The sequence below is a fragment of the Dryas octopetala genome, chromosome 8 (assembly GCF_963921425.1).
Source record: "Dryas octopetala chromosome 8, drDryOcto1.1, whole genome shotgun sequence".
NCBI lineage: Eukaryota > Viridiplantae > Streptophyta > Magnoliopsida > Rosales > Rosaceae > Dryas > Dryas octopetala.
Window position 1 is genome coordinate 4,342,611 of NC_141373.1, and position 19,199 is coordinate 4,361,809.

Consider the following 19,199-nt stretch of genomic DNA (forward strand, 5'->3'; position numbering starts at 1 on the left):
TGTGTGTGTGTGTGCGCGCGCGCGTGTGTGTGCGTGTGTGTGTATATTGTGGCATATAAGAAGAGGTATGTCGGTCATTTTAGAAAACAACGAGGGTAAAAACGGTATTTTGAAAATGAAGGCTCTCAGTACCGGAGTAGTCCCTTCGCTTCACTGCTTGAAATGCAGAGCTAAAACAAACAGATAAGGCTTTGGCTTTGGCTTTGGCTTTCTTCTTAATAACTCCTTCCTGCCACTGCCTCCGCCTATGATTTTTCGGCTGCTGGCAGCAAAAGTACAAAGTCTCTCTCCTTTTAGCTATTCCCCTTTTGCTGGGCTTGATTGAATTATAGGTATGTGACTCTGTTTACATTATTTATTGGCTAAATTCACACAAGAAATGATGTTTATTTGATAGAAATTGTGTGGTAGTGTTTAGTTTGTTAGATTTTACAATTGCCCATTTGTTGAATTTTGTTCATTTTCATCATAGTCCTCCATTAATGTTCACTGCTTGTTCATACTATTACAACTTATACATCAGTTGTCTTTTTTGGGTTTATATGAACCTGTAAATGTGGCTTGGGTTTGATGTGTTTCACGGTGTCAGGTGGTTAATGGAAACCAGCACCACTCAAAATGGTAGTGCTAGTATCATGTGGTTCTTCAGGGATAAAGGTTTTGATGATAAGAGTATTCAAGAACTGTTCAGAAAGTGCAAGCGTCTTGAGAATGTGCAAGGGGAAAGAGCTTCTGAGAACTGGGATTATTTGAAAAGTATTGGCATTCAAGAGAGGAAGCTACCTTCTGTTGTTTCAAAGTGCCCCAAGATACTCACTTTTGGTCTCCATGAGAAGCTTGTGCCTACGGTTGAGTGCCTCACCACGCTTGGTACCAAACCCCGCGAAGTTGCGACTGCCATTGCCAAATTCCCTCACATTCTGTCACATAGTGTGGAAGAGAAGCTATGTCCACTCTTGGCTTTCTTTGAGGCACTGGGTGTTCCTCAAAAGCAACTTGGGAAAATGATTTTGCTTAATCCTAGGCTCATCAGCTACAGCATTGAAACAAAACTGAGAGAAATTGTGGACTTTCTTGCTAATCTTGGCCTTGCCGGAGATGGGATGATTGGCAAAGTACTGGTAAAGAACCCATTTATCATGGGTTATAGTGTTGATAATAGACTGCGCCCTACTGCAGAGTTTTTGAAATCAGTAGGTCTCACAGAGCAGGGTCTTCAAACAGTGGCAATGAACTTTCCAGAAGTGTTGTGTAGAGATGTGGACAAGGTTCTGAGACCCAATTTCACTTATCTAAAGAGCTGTGGATTTGGAGATGGACAGGTAGCAGCTTTGGTGTCTGGTTATCCTCCCATTCTGATCAAGAGCATCCACAATTCTTTAGAACCTAGAATCAAGTTCTTGGTAGAGGTAATGGGGAGACGAATTGATGAAGTCACTGATTATCCCGACTTCTTTCGCCATGGTTTGAAGAAAAGAGTGGAGTGGCGACACAAACTTTTGAAACAGAGGACGACTGATTGTAGCTTGAGTGAAATGCTGGACTGTAATCAGAAGAAGTTCCACATGAAGTTTGGTTTGGTTTGAAGAATAGGCCCGAGGTACGAGAGTCTCATTTTTCTATGCTTCAAATTCATTTTTCTTGTATTGTAGCTTAGTTTGGTATTGTATTTTCAATATATGAGGTGAACTGAATTGTATATGCTTCTGGCCCTTCTGGGTGAACGGAATGGCTTAGTCTTCAATACATTTCAATATGAAAGTCTTCCCTTCTATAAAGTGCCATCTGGTAGAACATTGTCCGAGCCTCTGGGGTAGTTTGAGTTGTTCATATAGGAACCTGAGGCTACAAAATTATGCCATAATTTGATTCTATGTAATCAATGACAATCTATCCTCTTCAATTAACGATTTGCAGTTACCTTGGTATAACGCAATTGATGAGGTTAATTGACAGTGTTTGGGATCTCAAAGAACAAATTATGGTATAATTTGATTGATTTTCTGAGGTAGAATCTACAGAAAATTCATAACACATTTAGCAGTCCCATAAAGCCAAATATTACTAGGCATTCTAACCAATGGGTTCCTGTAAAAATCCTCCCAATCTTAATTCAAAGGGAGACTATATGCTCCGACCCATGTATCAGCAAGAACACTAACTATGGCTGGTTAACCCCACCATCCCAGGAGCTTAAAAATACTCTAATCAGGGGATGAGCTGAAGCCACTGCAGTGATGTTAAATTAATGTTCCACCAAAAGTTAGGAAGACAATGTGATGTTAGAAAGAATGATGTTAGAATATGTACTGTCAGTGCTGCTGTTGGCAGTACCCATGGAAGGCCATGTGAAAACAGGTTTGAATGGAGGTACACCAGGGGCTGACATAGTTCCAGATATAATTTGGCATATGGCTTGTGTTTGAGGCCTCTCACTGGCAATGGGATGTGAACATGCCAACCCAAGAAGTAAAAGCTTATTTGCTTCATCAAACACATAATCGTTATTTAGCTGCTCATCCACTGCTTCTTGAATTCGCCCTTCTCGATGCAACATCCACACCCAATCAACCAAGGAATAGTGGTGTTGTTCATGATGAACCTTTATTCCTGGACTTCTACCACACACAATCTCAAGCACCACTGCCCCAAAACCGAACACATCAGATTCTGGAGTCGCCTTCCCTGTGTGGAAGCACTCTGGAGCAACATAGCCCATGGTGCCTGGGACTCCTGCTAGTTCTAGGTCAGCATATGAGTTCCTCTCTTGATCCAAGGCTCGGGCGAGGCCAAAGTCTCCCAGGCGAGCATTGAAGTCCGAATCAAGCAAGATGTTGCTGGCTTTGAGGTCACGGTGCACCACTTTTTGGTCATACTCATTTTGCAGGTAATGCAATGCTGATGCCACACCAGCTAGGATCTTGCACCGATGTTTCCAATTCAGTGTATTCTGGTTGGAAGCTTTATATAGGTGCTTCTCAACGCTGCCATTTCGCATGAAATCATACACTAAAAGAAGCTTCCCTTTCTCATAACACCATCCTGTACAAAGACAGTAAATGTATTAGAGTAATGAACATGGTTTTGGAACTTTTCATTGACTGTATATACAACAGAAACTGAAGTAAATGCAGTTGACACTTGAAACTTAAATTTGAAAGTTGAAACAAAATAGAAGGAAAGGGGTCCTACAACAGCCTCCCAAGTCAGTTACATGTTTGTGTGTGAGTTTGAGAGGGAAAAAAATGGAAAAGATTTGGGGTTTGAAGCATTTTCCTATTTTCCTACGAGGAAAAAACACCCTTTTCCAATGCAAGAACTCTTTTTTTTTGGGTCAAATTTCAATGCAAGAGACTATGTCCATATTGAATGGAGTGATCAGCAAGGTGGATATATTCAGTTGACTATTGATCCTTACTTTATTCTTTTTTCTTAATCAAAACATTTTGAAATTTTCCTGAACGTACAGCTCATAATTTTTATCTTAGCAGAATAACATTTGCAATTTAAACAGAAATAATTTAGAAGAGAGAGAGAAAGATAGATTGGGGGTAAAAGGAAATTACTGGATTAACAAAATGAATGGTGAAACTTTCTTACCTACTAACCGGACAAGATGCTTGTGGCGAAGCCGGTGAATAATGGTGAGCTCAGCCAAGAAATCATCTTTGCCTTTGATGTTGTCCCGGGAGAATTTCTTGACAGCAATTTGTGTTGGTGTATTAATAGTAGTATTCGCAAGATCCCTATCATGCAGAGTTCCTCTGTAAACAATGCCAAATCCACCTTGTCCCAGTTTCATACTCTCATGGAAATTATTGGTGGCCTCCTTGAGCTCCTTGTACTTGAACTCCCTGGGCATCCCTGGCAACCTTTTCAGTGTCCCTAGCACATTGGACTCCTCAACGCTGGTTCTTTTCCTCTTGTTCAGATACCCCATCCCCAGCCAAACTGTAAATAGTACTAGCAAAGCCATTGTTGGTACACCAACCCCAACAGCAATCTTCAGCCAAGTCATATCTTTTATGGGGTGCAATTCCTCCACCTCTAGATCCCATTCCAAAACACAGTTCAGCTGAATTGCTGAGCTGCCTGTGGAAGCAGTAAATCCAAAGTAGGACTCCTGCTTCAGATAATGCCTCAAGTTTATTGTCTCCCTCAGAAGTGGTGTCTCTGGCTTTCTTTGTGGATTGCTTTTGAAGTGTTTAGCCATGTACACTTCCATTACTTTGGACCTGCCATTGTATTGCACCCATACGCTGTAGTTGGTGGCTATCTCCGGCGATATCTCAATGCCTAAAGAATTCAGAGAAACAGTCTTGCTTGAATTTACAGAGTTGATGTTGAGGCCAATGTGGTTGTCATCAGGGTCAAAATCTTGCTTTTCTGTGTCAAATTCTATGGCTACCATGTAGTTTGTAGCATTACCATCAGTGCTGGCATTGGTGAGGCCTAGCCACTGCCCATAACTTTGTTCAGGTACATTAGTATCCGAAGCTATTAGAAAAGCAAAGCCCTCGCCAGCATTCCAATCTTTGTCGCGGTAGATGTTCATGAGGAAAGTTGAGTTGAAGGAGGCAACAATGTAATCATCATCATCCTTATCGATGTCAGGCAGCCAGAGTCTGTAAGGCCTGTGGTACATGATCCGGCCGGACTTGTTTAAGCCAAAGTCTTGGTTCTCAGTGTCTGGGGTTAACTGAAGTGCCTCATTATCAATGGAAGAATACTTAGTAAAGTGGAAGGTGGATTGTTCAGTTTTCTCATCAAATACAGAAAAAGGGAAATCTTTAGGCTCAACTGCTGATGCTGCTGAAGAACCTATGGCAGCATAATGCAGCAGCACTAGAGCAAATGGGACAACTATGAAGGTGATTGATATTCCTTTTGGAAAACCCATTTTCCTTGTTACTTTTGGTTTATGCACCTAGTACTAATTTGAAGGCAGAAAAGGAAAGATGAAACTAACCAAGTTTGAGAGGAAATCAATGGATGCTCAGCATCTGCACAAGGTGATCAAAATAAGAGCTTTGCTCTCTACGTATAGCATATAGAATATATATTACCTGCATCTATTGACTAAGGGAAACTTATAGGATATTACCAAAATGGGAAAAAGGGCACTTCTTTTGTTCCTCTTATCAATTTGTCGTTGGGACCTTTAATCTTATCTTCATTATACAATGTTCTTCCTTTGATTCCTCTTCAAGGAATGGAATGGGTTGGTTGTTGAACATGTTGAACAGAAAGATTTTTCAAAAGTCAAAGCGCAATATGTTATGAAAAGTCAATCTTTTCTGCCATAAATCTCAAGCCATTGGGCTTATGCCTATGACGTTTTATTCTATTTTTTTGAGGAAACTTCTAAGCAGCACGAGAGTACCGTATGGCCTCAAGCAATTTCACTCATGACCAAATTTAGGTCACTGGCATAAGGAGAAGAAGAAGGTTTTGAATGATACAAAGGGAGAAAATCACAAAGAAACAAAATTTTGCATTCAACCGCAGACCGCACCAAAGTCAAATAGACTACTATTATCTCTTTGCTACATTACAGAACTGTCACTTGCCTTGTTCATGGTCATAGTTTGGTTTCAAATTATTTAGTGTTATATCACCAAGAGCAAAACCAAATTTATCCTGCTATCCACTCACTAGTAACGGAGTGAAGTGATATTTTTCATTCAGATTTATTTTCTTGACCAATATGCATAAGAAATAAGAGGTTTGTGAAAATGCCACTCATTCTCCCATTAGCCCATTTTTAATTATAAACATTAATTGTATGATTTTTATCATAGAAAAAAACACACTGTCATAGCTAAACATCCTTTTTTTACAAAGATAAGGAAATATGCAGATTTGGAGGACACTGGGTCCTGATCATGCACACAGTATTTAAATTTACATGTAAACCAAGTAATAAATGAAACAGGACAACATGAAGAGCAGCAATAACATGACATACTAAGCATATACTTGTTTTTTTTTTCATTGTCTGCCCCTTCTACTTAGATATGAAGCCGCCAACAGCCGCACCAATTAAGGCAGTAGGATCTCCGAGGATGGCAGAGATGATAACCCGAACAGCACCACCAGCAATCTGGCAACACTTTCTGACCTTTCCTCCTCTTCCCCCATGATGGTTTTGCAGTGTGCCTTTAAAGCTTGGGATCCTCGTCTGCATTTCCCTAACCTTGTTCTTGTCCACATTGAGATACATGGCTTGCCAACTTTCCACAAGCAACTCCTTCACACATGACACATGAAGGTTATAGGTCTTGCATTCAGACCGGTAAGACCAACCAGATCCCTTACCCCCGCAGCGATGACAAGCACTAGATATCTTGAAGCACAAGTAAAGGTTGTGCTCCCCATCATCTAGGACTTGTGGCAGATTGGCACAACAAGGGTGCAGATCAAAACCACATCTCCTGCAGTGGTATACAAACCCCAACACATCTTTCCTACATGCATCACATACTCTCCTAACAGAACCAGGGGGGTTATAAAGAAACTGAAACTCACATTTGTTATAGAAGGGATGTTTGATGTAGGGGTCAGCCACAGCACAGGCCTTGTGCAAGTCAAACTCACATTGCTGGCACTTGTATTTGAGGCCAATGCCAGCTTCTTTGCACCCATCACAGTTGAATGGGATCTCTGTGTATTCAATCTTGAGCTTGTGTTTTGGGTGGATGGGGTGAGAGATTTCCTTGTCAATCTTCATGGGTTTTTCTTTTTCTATAATTTTTCTTATCCAAACCCCAAGTTTCTCACTTTGGCCAATTTGGAAGTACCCAGCTGATGGTTGCTTATATGGAGGTGGATGAAGGTTAAAATGGACCAGCTGCTTGGTTTGCCTTTGATAGCTAAAAGAAAAGAGTTCTCAGATTCTTTTCTTAAATTTTAAGAGTAGAGAATACAAAATGGTTACGTTGATGTAATAATTAAGGTGAGAAGGGTTGAAAGAAGGATCAAGCAAAAGCATTAGCTTTGGAATCTAATGCCGTGGAAGGATGTTGTTTTGGCTATTGCCTATCTCATTGGGATTAAGATTAGGCTGATTAGCATTCCTAATACTGAGTTATTACTCAAAACCTTAGCAATATTATTGTAATTTGATGAGCCTAAGATTGAAACTGGTCCTTGCTAAAGTATCAGAAGCTTTGTGAATGGTTTTCACAGCAGGGCTACTAAGTTAAGAGTTTCACGGAATGTTAAGGCAGCCACTATCCTCTTTCTTCAGAGTCTACAAAAGAACAAAGGCAGCAATGTCCTTAAAAATTCATCTGACCCCAACAGGTGGAATGTTTGGGATGCTTTGGCTTTTACTCTGATTCTCTTTGATAAATAAAGGGATTCAACGCTTGTTAAAGTAGGAGCAAGGATTTATTATCTGGAAGCTTCACTTATTTTGTAAAGAAAAAGGGAAAAGAAGCAGAACAAATGAGATAGCTTCGGTGCCACTGTCACAGGTGTCTTGACCGGTGTGATGTTCTAATGGCTCACCCTTTTCGTACATATGTATGCTTACTTTTCTCATTCTCTAATCATATTTAATGATTGAAAATCTATACTCTATAATTGTGAAAAAATAAACCCATCAAAATCCAAGGATAAAAACTTAGTTGTATGGCAGAATTTTCAGTTTTTCAATTCTAAAATTCACCATATCAACATAATGACATGATATGATAGTTTTACCGAAATTTATCAATACAATGACGTAAAATGACACTTTCACAAACGTTTTGTTTCTTTGTTTTTTTTTTTGCATGTAGAAGATGGACTTTATTTACTTAATTCGAAGGAGATACATCCAATACAAGTATATCGAATGGCCAATTTGGTACATTCTCAATCCAAACAATAAACTCGAGAAACACAAGTGCAAGGAGATGTGTTGCATGGATACAACTCCTTGGGGCTTAATTACAAATATTAGAAGAGAAAACAAATGTTGTCTAGCTCCTAGATATTGTGAAATCATAACAATGTGTATGAATAAGTCATGGGCACGTTAAAGGCGCTTTGCCCACGATGAAGCCAAACAAACGTTGTATAGTGCTCCAAGATATTGATAAATTATATCGATGTGCGTGAATGAGTCATTGGGATGTCATGTGCACATCAAGACAAGTCATGGGCATGTAATCGCAGGTCGGTATGCATTGAGAATTAATGGTGAGAAATACATGTAGTTGAAATAGTGTTAAGCATGGAGTAGTTTGTATGCATCTCTCTCTCAATCTCATTCTACCTTTAGTTGAACTAGTGTTAAGCATGGTATAATTTGTATGCATCTTACTCTCGCTTTTACTGTTACTGTCACTCTCACAGTCGGTCACTGTCCCTCTCCCTCTCCCCTCTCTGGCTTTTACAAATATTTGGAACGAGAGATGGTGAGAAATACATGTAGTTAAACTAGTGTTAAGCAATATGGCCAAAAAAAAAAAAAACTAGTGTTAAGCAATACCTCCTTTCCTACATGGTTAATTAGTAAGCGTCCGACTGAAGGGATGCCACTTGCCAACTAAGGCAGTACTACACGGAAGTCCTTACTTTGTGTGAATCAAGCTTCGACCTTTCACTTTCACTATTTGATTCTTTATTCTCTTTGTTTTTGTCCTCTTTCCCTTTCTTTTTTTTTTTTCTGTCTGTTCGACACTCTACAATTGTGGAGGGTTTAAGAAGGAATTTCGTTTTCTTGGAGGCATTAACCGAAAACAGTACCAAAAGATTAAAAAGAAAAAGGGTTTCAAACTCCAACCATATCAAATTTAAAGTGGATAAGAGGACTGTATATGAGACAAATTTCAAAATCAAGAATTAGTTTGTCATTGCACCTCCAAAGAAGGCGATTCAGTAGCAGCAACAGCAAGACAACTCCATATTTTACAATCTCATTGTTAACAATTGTCACAAATTATCAACCATGGCTAAAACCTAAATATTGAATCTTCCTATTATTGACATTAGAGGATGTTAACCCATGGCTAAAACGTTAATGAGTGACCTTTCAGCAGCCTAATTGCACTTGAGCTGGCACAGGTCGCATGCACTAAGTTGGACTAATGGCAGCTCCTCCGTACATGGTTCATCCAACAGAGTCTCAACACAAGAATTCTAAGGTGCAAGAGTAAAATAATCGTTCCAAATACAATATTGCCCACCTTCCAAGTTCCAAGTCAACCCCCTCCTCTCTCCATCCCCCCCTTTTCTCCAGCAGGTAGCCCCTGGCAGGCCGGTTGGAGAAACGAACCAATGACTGAACCAACAAAGTCAGGAGAGGGGAATACAGAATGGTAGGGTTTCTCCTGCAAATAACAGTCACTCCTTCAGACTTAGCCTTGCACTTTGAACCTTCACTGAAAGCTTCAACTTCTGCTCTTCCATATCTCGTAGAACAGCAAGCAGATTTGCTCTATAAACTTCACATCGTTGGTTGGTGTTCTCCAACTCAGCAGACAATTCGTGAATTTTCTTTTCCTTCTCATCCTGGGGAAAATAAATGAGTAAACATAAAGAATAGAATATTATATCATGATTACACTGAAAACACAAGAACCATCTATAACATGTAATTATTAGATTCACTCTTTAATTATGTCACCATATCTAAGCATCAACATTTATCACTGGTTCTTTCTGGCTACAAACATGAAATCAAATTTATGGTACTAATGTTTGTAACCATGGAACACCCAAAGATGCATTATTTCTTAGTTTTTAGAGCTCAATAGCTGCACCTAAGCTACCAAATAAGCAAATAATTCAGAAACTATATCTACACTTCCAGATTCATAACACTTCTGAATAATCCTATTCCATATTTAGAATTTTCCCAAATAACCTTCTACTGAGAGGAAGGGAGGGAGAGAGAGAGAGAGAGAGAGAGAGAGAGATTCTCAGAAATAAAATAAACAATAATAATAGTAATAATAACTTGGATCAGATTGTGAGGACTGAGGAGGGAGAAACTTACTGCAGATTGACACGCTGCCATTTGGTTTTCTTCACTTGCATGCATTTCTTGGCTACCTCCATTGGCCAGGGAACTACTCTGTGTAACTCCAGAACCTTGATTCTTCAGAGCAGCAACTTTCTTAGCAGCCTCCTGTAGAGCATTCATCGCCACATTGTAAATGTGGATAGATTTTGCTCCCTCTTCTACATATTTGATTGCTTCCTGACGTAGAGTGTTGTACCTAACTGTGACAGATTCTCGAGAGTTGCTTGGCGAATCAGAAGCACGTTCATCCAGCACAGCTCCAGCCTTGGCATTTCTTGTCCATCGTTTCAGTACATATTGAGAAGGAAGTGTAAGAACATTTTTTGCTCTAAAAACTGCTAGTATGTGCCTACAGATTATTCCTGAATATTCAAACATTTGACAGCTACAACTAGCTTTCATCTCAAAAGAATTGAAACTAACAGCATGTGCTTTGTGGTCTTCCCCGAATTTGGCCACTCGATAGGTGGCAACAGTTCCCGAATCATCAATTTTGGTTGCAGGATTTGCAAGGGTCTCAACCAACTCCTCCTGGAACTTCTTAAATATTCTCCTAGTATAGAGGTTTGCAGCTTGTTTTTCCATAGGAGATGGCGTCTTCAGAACTGGCATAGTATTAGTAGTGTCATAATCTGCTTTTAATTCCTGTTCATGCCAACTAACTACAGCTTTCTCATACTGTTTAAGTAAAATCTGTATGGTAGTGGATGCATTCACATACCCATCAAAAAACAAAGTTAAACCTTCCCTTCCCTCAATTACAGCAAACTCTCCAAAAAAAGTGTCTCTCATGTAAACTGGGACCCACTGTTGCCTGGCATTGTACATTGATTGAAGCCATTCATTATCCATGATGTAGTATCTTTGAAGCAGTGATTCCCAACATGACTCAAACTCATCAATTGTCTCGCTCTCATTAATGCACTTCTTAAATTCAGTCTCAAACGTAGGATGAGAATGATAGAGATGATCCAGTTTCTCTTGTGTTTCTCTAAATATGGCCCACTTACAGAAACGATGGCGGGTTTCAGGAAGAACTTGCGCAACAGCAACTTGTATGAGCCTATCTGGATCAGTGGTGATGGATACAGGGTGGCGTCCAGACATTGCATGAAGCCAAGTTTGGAATAGCCATATGAACGAGGACTCGGACTCATTGAGAATTACTGCGCAGCCAAACAACACTGGCTGTCCATGATGATTAAACCCGGAAAATGAGGCAAACGGTACCCTATAGCGGTTAGTCCTGTACGAGGTGTCAAATATAACAGCATCTCCAAAATATGTATAGTTCATCCTGGCTGTTGCGTCTGCCCAAAATATATTTCCACTAGAGTGATCATTATCACTCTGAACTGCATAAAAGAAAGCAGGATTCTCTGCCTGCATTCGTTTCAAATAGTCCAACACATGCTGACCCCCTCCCCCGAGGTTCCTCTGCCTGCCACCACTCATTTAACTTCAAAATTCAACTGTAGCCAATATGAAAAGAAAAAAAAAAAACAGTAAGAAATGGTTCCACCACAGTCCATTAAAAACAGAAGGTAACACACAAATCAGGGTTCAAACTAAAACAAACGCATCATATGCTATCATCGGTACACTTTCACTCAAATATTATGCTCCTTGTAGTCGTCTTGTGAAAATTTTCCATCCTAAGCATGCTTTTTTCGGAACATTATCAATTGAAGCTAATCCTAAGCATGCTTTTGTCATAAGTATCAAACCACTTTAAACAACCCCTATATTTGAAACCGCCTTCAAGCAACATCGTGAACATTACAGTAACTTCAATTCATACACATATGACATGAGAACCCAAAAAGGTATATTTTAAAAATTAAAAAAAAAAATTGTTGCAGAGAGAAAACCAACCAACCCACAAACTATTGCAGAGAGAGAAACAGACTAATGAAAATGGAGGACAAAAGCGACAACAAAAAATTTCCATACAAAGTTGAAGGTGAAGTATTGGGTTTGGGGATAAGGGGGAATTGGGTGATAAAAGCTGAAAGCCTGCAACTGGGGGGGCTACAGTTATCAATACATATTTGAATCAATTGGGCTTCATCAACTTCAAACAAATTATATGCCAAAAATGCAAAGAATCGTGAAGAAGATGAACAAATTGAAGTAAAATTAATGTACAGACTACAGGGGACCCAGGAGAGCACATTTTGTAAGTTGTATTAGGCGAAAACTAAAAGAAAGAAGGAAAGTTGGACTCACCCAGAACCGTAATCAATCTCTGCAACTCGGGAAAGTGGTCTTCGTCAGACTGAAAGAGGAGTCCGATCGCTGTCTCCCTCCGACGATAATGTTTCTTCAGAGTTGAGAGAGAGAGAGAGAGAGAGAGAGAGAGAGAGAGAGGGAGAGAGGGAGAGAGTTCTCAATGCAAAGCCCTTTTAATTATTTCGAGTGGAAGCGACTTTCAAAACAAAACCCGCATTTTGGCTTCGTCTTCGTGTTGTCAGTCTGTACTCTGTAGCGTCTATCTTTAAGTGGGAGGGTTTATTTAAAAAATAAAAAATAGAAAAGAAATTAAAGAATTGCCATGAAATAGGGTTTTTATTTTGTTTTTTATTTATTTTAAATAGGATTTAATTTATTATAATTTTAATGCATTTTCACAACTTTAACCAACATAAAAGTTGTTGGCCAAAAAAAAAAAACCTAACATCAAAGTTATCTCTTTTTTTCTAATACATTTCCAAATCCCATTTCAAAATAACAATTATTATTTACAAAATCCTTTTCTATAAGTATTAATGAATTATAAGGAGTTACAAATTTTGTAAATAAATAAATGGGTGTCACATGTCATTTTGTTGACCTATTTACTAGACAGATTAAACGGATATGGTAGTCACATTTGTGTTCAGTTGTTGAACATGATTAGTTAAATGAATCGTGTTGGTGTCGATCCATATACTTTAAGACACAAACTCAACCTGCTAACATGACGTTTTCCCTATCTATTGCTTCTGATGATACCGTGCTATTTGCAACACCAAATCCCACATGAGTTTATTATTCTTAGGAAAATCTTAGTCACAGTAGCCTACGCTGGAGCCAACAATGCCTTTGATTGACACAAATTCTAAAATTCTGTTTATTTAATCTTACATCAATTAACGATTAAGAATCATTCACATGCATCCATTAATTGATAACATAACTATTACGGTCGATGATAAATCAACGTACTCCCAATTTTAGGGTTGTTAAATCCAGCATACCATAGAGATCAGTATTTGCTGCCACATAATTGAATTTTATTTGAGAAATCAGATCCTGCGGTGTACATGTGAATATTACATTACAAATTTATAACTCGCCCCAACAAAGCCTCACAACTTCACAGCATCGCTCCCAATGCAAGAGAAAGAAGGTAGCCTACGATAGGTAGAGCAGGAACCAAGCAGCCAACTTCAAGTAAAGCTTGACTGACAGAAAGATATAAAAGAGGGCAAGAAAAAACCTAACTTATACTTCACAGCTAATCACTGCTAAAGAAAAACGGCAACAAAAGCCTAAAGATAAACATGAATGGCAATGAAACAAAATTGTTTTCAAATATTCTCCAGTAAAATTGTATTAGCCTTCAAAACAGAAATTGCAAGTAATGTATTATTCTGTTGAGCCAATTTGCCTGGATGAGTAGAATATGACTTGTCAAATCTAGGATAATTTCCTAAAACATTAGTTAAAAAAGATGTTATTTGGCAGGCAAATATATAACATCTGCCTATTAGGCTATTACCTTCCACGGGAACCTCTGAGTTTAAAGATAAGTAGTGGATGAAGACTTCAACAGCATTTGAGGATCACCAAACTTCAATTGGCAAACACATCCGTACCCCGATTAACCTTGCAGTTGGCTCTCATATCTGTCTTCATTTGCAACTACTCATACAATGATGTTTCTCCTCCTGCAAGGTTACTGTAGCATGCGGAGATCACTACACATACGATGTCAGAAATAATATAAATGGTTTTAAAGATACATATAAATTGTGAAAAGAAAAGAAGGAAATATGACAAATATGCCAGTAAAAAATTTACATGTGAGATAGCCTCTGATGAGTCCAATCCACAACCAAGATCCATGATCCACAACATGGACCCTGCAAATTCCACACATAAGTGAGAGTTCACTTTCCAATTGATCTTGTGAGATGGTAACTGAGATAATACCTTTCAGTACATCAGACACAAGGCCAATTATCTCCACAGAGTTTGGATTCAGCAACTATAAATTCATAGCATATAATCTACAAATATTAAATGCACTTTGGAAACACATCACAACTTTCACAGATTTCCATTTTCTACACTACCCATAAGTGAAGCAACAGCCTCATCCAAAGAGCATTGTTGAAAGTACACTGACTTAAAAGCAATCAAATAAAAGATAAATACATGTGTGACTGTATTGCACCTTTAGAAACCATCTTTCATGCTAATCTTAATGTTTTGCACTTTAATTGACAACTGTAACTTATGATCCTCAATATCTTTCAAAATTGAAAGCAGGTTAGCCCGATAAACTTCACACTTCCGATTTGCACACTCCAGCTCATTCATAAGTTCTCGAATTTTTTTGTCCAAATCATCCTGCACAATATGACCACATGACAGAAAGTTACAGCAGGCTTGAACAGGTCTTATATGCAAATAGTAAATGTAGCATCCCACAAGTCAAATTAAGAGGCATACATAGGCAAAGAAAGATTGCATTAACACGGAACACTCCATCCCGGAGCCAAAAATGAAAAAAAATACAAGGCTAAGGAGACAAGTAATCAAATAACAAAAAAATTGGGAAATAACTCTGACCTCAGACAAATGTTGGTCAGAACTCCCCTCAAGATCCCCACTAGTATAATTTGCCCGAATTGCACCACCAGCCAAGTTCCCCCTGATATGCCCATTGACCATGGCAGTTCTCCCATCATTCTTTGTTGCATGAGCTACTTTTTTTGCAGCCTCTCTCAGAGCATCTAGTGCAATGTCATATGTTTCCGAAGACTTCGCTCCATTTACAAATTTATTGGCCTTGTGACGTAGGGTATTATATCGAACAGTATGAGATTCTAGGTAATTGGTATATACATCACTAGAATGTTCTTCTAACATAACACTGCTCTTAGCATTTCTTGTCCATCGTTTCAATATGTAATGGGATGGGAGAGTCAGCACATTGGTCACTCTAAAGACTGCCAATACATGTCTGCAAAGAAGACCCGAGAACTCAAACATCTGGCAACTACAAGTTGCCATCATCTCCAAAACATTAAGCTTAACATAATATGCCTTATGGTCCTCCCCAAACTTTGCAACTTGATATGTGATGATCTCCCCATCATCATCACCCTTAGATGCCGTGAAAGTCAGTGTCCCAACTAGCTCCTCTTGAAACCTCAGAAATATTTTTTTGGTATAAAGCTCAGATGCTTGCTTTTCCATTGGAGATGGGGTCTTCAAAACTGGGGAAGTGTTCATAGTATCATAATCTGCTTTCACTTCCTTCTCGTTGCGACTCTCTAGAGCTTTCTCATAGAGCTTAAAGAACTGACTCAGATTTGTTGAAGCATTCACATATCCATCAAAATATGAGTTCATGCTGTCACTTCTCTGGGTTATGGACATTTCTGCAAAAAAAGTGTCCCGCAGATAGACAGAGACCCACTGCCTGCGAGCAGAGTATATCGTTTGAAGCCATTCATGATCCCTGAGATCATATCTATCGACAAGAGACAACCAGCAAGCCTCAAACTCTTCTATTGACTCAGTCAAATTAACACATTTGTGAAAGTCTGCTTCAAAACTTGGATGTTTAAGAAACACATGAGATAACTTCTCCTGGCATTTTTTGAAGATGTGCCATTTGCAGAAACGGTGGCGGGTCTGTGGGAAAACTTGCATTATGGCTGACTGTATCACAGCATCATGATCAGTGGTAATTGACAATGGAGGGTGGCCTGACATTGCCATAAGCCATGTTTTAAACAGCCAAACAAATGATGCTTCAGACTCATTTATCAGGAAAGCACAACCGAACAACACAGGCTGTCCATGATGGTTTACCCCAGTGAAAGGCGCAAAGGGCAAACGGTACCTGTTCGACCTGTAGGTAGTGTCAAAAGTAACAGTGTCGCCAAAGTAACTATAGTTCATCCTTGCCTTTGGATCAGCCCATAAGACATTTCCCGTGGACTGATCCTCATCACCCTGCACAGCATAGAAAAAATTGGGGTTATCAGCTTGCATTTGTCTCAAGTAATCCAAAAGCATCTGAATATCCCCATCTAAGCTCCTCTGGCGATTATTCCTCATGTAATTCCTACAGTCCACCTCTGTAAATCCAACTCTGCTTATTCCACCATATTCTTTAATCAGTGCTGACATAATCCTCCGGGGACCCATTCCGGCTGCCTGCAAGGTATCAATCAAGGTCTTAGCAGGACCGGATATTTGCCTGTGAGAACGAAGACAATGCACCTGATCAGGTGGAACCAACTCATGATTATGCTCTTTAACAAAACCTGACACAACCCACTTCCCTGAATCTTGCATCTTTACAGACAAGGATGCTTTGCATCCTACTCTGGTGATAGTTCGGGGGCGCTTGATCTCTCTATCCTTGGTTCGCTTCTCATTCAAATTACGGAAACCCTCTTTCGCACAAACAAATTGCCTCTGTATGATTGCCCCATCACGCCTGGAACGACGCGAGGAGCTGACACGAGTACTAAACCCAACACGGCGAGCATACGAATTGTAAAAGGCCTTGGCAGCCTCTTCGGACTCAAACTCCATTCCATCATAAGGTTCAAGGTCCAAGAGGTCCCCCTCAGGAAGGTAAATTTCACCGCTCACCCCACCAGCCACAACCACCCCACTTGCATTGCCACTGGCACTGCCCATAAAAGAAGGGCTATCAACCATTTCCTCATCATCAACAGGGTGCTCAATGTCTACAAAATCATCATCTTCTCGGCCTCCCCCTCCCAACCCAATATCAAATTCAATCACCTCGTTATCCATATCAAACTGTGGAACAGTTTCAGATCAATTCCAAGTGAATTCTCTCAAGCCCCAAGTCTGACAATTTTGTGCTTCTGTATGAATATAATATGGTATTATATACATATATAAAAAAGTTAATTTCAGTATCAGTCCTCTACAGTCTTAGCGGGAAAGAGTGGAATACAGAGTAAATTATAATAAATATGCAAAAAGCTAGAATGAATGTAAAAAACTATAAAGGGAAAAACTGACCCTCAAAGAGACAGTCATTCAGAAAGACTCTCATAGTCTCATCCCCTTGAGAAAGTGAGCTCTGGTGGATCTTCAACAGAGTGGAATCTTAAGCTTGATCCAATAGAGTGAGAGGGGTTTTTCTTAGGGTTTTCAATGACAGAGAAACCCTAGAATCTGCTTTCAATTTGAGTAGGGATTGGTTGAATTTCGGTGGGAAGGTTTTGCATTTATTTCAAATTGATTGAATTGAAGGAATTTCTTGAAAAATTTGAATAAAAAATTATGAATACGGAGAGTCACGATGAAGGGGGAGGAGGGACGGGAGCTTGAGAAGGGTGGGTAGACTCTTCGTACTCTATTCCAACCCAGTTCTTGGGGTTTTGATCTACTGGTTCACACATCACTTGACAAAACGCTTATCCACCGTTGGATTAGATTGTGGGTGAGTTTTTTTTTTTAAGTCAATTTAATTCATATCTTGTCGTTCAGCATTAATCAACATAAAAAATATTAGGTCAAATTACATTTTTTTATTCTTGTGGCTTGGGTTGGTTTCACTAATGTTTTTGTAGTTTTAATTGTGTTAATTTCGGAATTATGCAATTTGTGAACACATACTTAATTTCATCAATTTAGTAGACCGAATAGTATATTATGCACGAATAGGGTTATTTTTTTAGAGTTGAGTACACTTACACTCCTTGAGGTTTATTGTCTTTTCACATATACCCCCTGGAGTTTTAATAATTACACATACACTCCATAAGGTTTCAAAACTGTTGCATATAACCCCTTATAATGAAATGAAAAATGATGAGGAATTATGCAAAAATGCATACTAAGGGGTTAAATGGTCCAATAAGATTATTCCAGGTGTAAAGTCCAACCTCAATACAAATATTTTCTTTTTTGTTTATTTATTTTTTTCTCTTGTAGGGAGTTATATGCAATCGTTTTGAAACCTCAAGGGGTGTGTGTAATTTTTAAAACTTCAATGAATGTATGTTAAAAGACGATAAATCTCAAAGGGTATAAGTGTAATTAATTCTATTTTTTTATAATAATTGGCATGTGCTATTTTCACTAATTACATTAAATTGCCTCCAGTTGTTGCCTACTACAGGGATCAATCCTCGTTCTGCCCTGACATGGTCTCTATATTATACTGAAAAAAATAGATGGTTCCAATTATACTAATTGGGTGCTCACTTATATGGTTATACATTACCGATTGAAGAAAGTTGGGCTATTATAATGGGAAGAAAACTATGTCTACTAAAGACAATCCTTCATTTAATACTTGGGAATAAGAGATTGTTTGGTGCAATATTCGTTTCTCAATTCTATGAACAAGAACATCTATGCTATATTTGATTGTTTGAATGCTAAAGATATTTGGGATGCTGCTAGTAAAACTTATTTTGTGGGTCTTGATGTTTCCAAACTATATGAACTTCATTGCAAGGTGTACACTATTTGACAGAATGGTCGATCTTCAACTAATTATAATGGTGCTCTACACATAAACTAGCTACAACTTGATTCTTTGCATCCAGATAAGTTGAAGAATGCTGATGATATTGTTGTTCATGCTAAGGAGATTAATGATGATCACATGTATGTCTTTTTGGCTGGCCTTGATCCTCATTTGGATGCAGTTCGGAGCCGGGTGTTGATCACTACTCTTTTGCCATCAATCCTTGAGGCCTATAGTATGGTTTGTACTCAAGTTAATAAGAAAACAGACTACAAATTTGTGTCAACTTCAACACAAACTTAACTAGCAATTTATCAATCAATGCTTAATTTGTATTTCTTCTAATATGTCTATAAGTTTTAATTTCAATTTAATTTAAACCGGATTCAAGATTGATTTGTTCGTGACTTAAAAATGTATAATTTGACAAAAAAAAATCAT

The 19,199-nt window shown here is 38.8% G+C and overlaps 5 protein-coding genes across 11 annotated transcripts; 1 reads left to right on the forward strand and 4 right to left on the reverse strand.

Annotated features, from left to right (window-relative positions):
• The first annotated feature begins 115 nt into the window (after window positions 1-115).
• Window positions 116-1,761, forward strand: PDE191 (Mitochondrial transcription termination factor family protein). Its single transcript, XM_086253207.1, has 2 exons — window positions 116-332; window positions 590-1,761. The coding sequence occupies exon 2, from the start codon at window positions 597-599 to the stop codon at window positions 1,584-1,586; it is 990 nt and encodes a 329-aa protein (XP_086109333.1). The 5' UTR covers window positions 116-332; window positions 590-596; the 3' UTR covers window positions 1,587-1,761.
• Window positions 1,762-2,127: 366 nt separating this feature from the next.
• On the reverse strand, window positions 2,128-4,945 carry LOC147276238 (putative L-type lectin-domain containing receptor kinase S.5). Its single transcript, XM_086253204.1, has 2 exons — window positions 3,601-4,945; window positions 2,128-3,042 (listed from the first exon to the last, which is right to left on the reverse strand). The coding sequence occupies exons 1-2, from the start codon at window positions 4,898-4,900 to the stop codon at window positions 2,264-2,266; spliced, it is 2,079 nt and encodes a 692-aa protein (XP_086109330.1). The 5' UTR covers window positions 4,901-4,945; the 3' UTR covers window positions 2,128-2,263.
• Window positions 4,946-5,855: 910 nt separating this feature from the next.
• LOC147276239 (protein VACUOLELESS GAMETOPHYTES-like) lies at window positions 5,856-6,770 on the reverse strand. The gene has a single exon (XM_086253208.1). The coding sequence runs from the start codon at window positions 6,728-6,730 to the stop codon at window positions 6,008-6,010; it is 723 nt and encodes a 240-aa protein (XP_086109334.1). The 5' UTR covers window positions 6,731-6,770; the 3' UTR covers window positions 5,856-6,007.
• Window positions 6,771-8,808: 2,038 nt separating this feature from the next.
• Window positions 8,809-12,424, reverse strand: FRS9 (FAR1-related sequence 9). Its single transcript, XM_086253205.1, has 3 exons — window positions 12,245-12,424; window positions 9,989-11,487; window positions 8,809-9,501 (listed from the first exon to the last, which is right to left on the reverse strand). The coding sequence occupies exons 2-3, from the start codon at window positions 11,468-11,470 to the stop codon at window positions 9,334-9,336; spliced, it is 1,650 nt and encodes a 549-aa protein (XP_086109331.1). The 5' UTR covers window positions 11,471-11,487; window positions 12,245-12,424; the 3' UTR covers window positions 8,809-9,333.
• An 851-nt stretch (window positions 12,425-13,275) lies between these two features.
• Window positions 13,276-17,626, reverse strand: FRS5 (FAR1-related sequence 5). Of its 7 annotated transcripts, none has more exons than XR_015123929.1 (5): window positions 17,300-17,626; window positions 14,855-17,139; window positions 14,457-14,632; window positions 14,081-14,142; window positions 13,276-13,958 (listed from the first exon to the last, which is right to left on the reverse strand). XR_015123929.1 is itself a non-coding variant. In XM_086254696.1 (4 exons), exons 2-3 carry the CDS (start codon window positions 17,063-17,065, stop codon window positions 14,459-14,461), a joined length of 2,385 nt encoding a protein of 794 aa, XP_086110822.1. In that variant the 5' UTR covers window positions 17,066-17,139; window positions 17,300-17,626; the 3' UTR covers window positions 13,276-13,958; window positions 14,457-14,458. The 7 variants fall into 7 exon arrangements, 3 of the variants coding, with proteins under 3 accessions (XP_086110822.1, XP_086110821.1, XP_086110820.1); XR_015123928.1 differs by having other exon boundaries at window positions 13,276-13,461; window positions 13,779-13,958; window positions 14,081-14,632; XR_015123926.1 differs by having other exon boundaries at window positions 14,081-14,632.
• Between the last annotated feature and the right edge of the window lie 1,573 nt (window positions 17,627-19,199).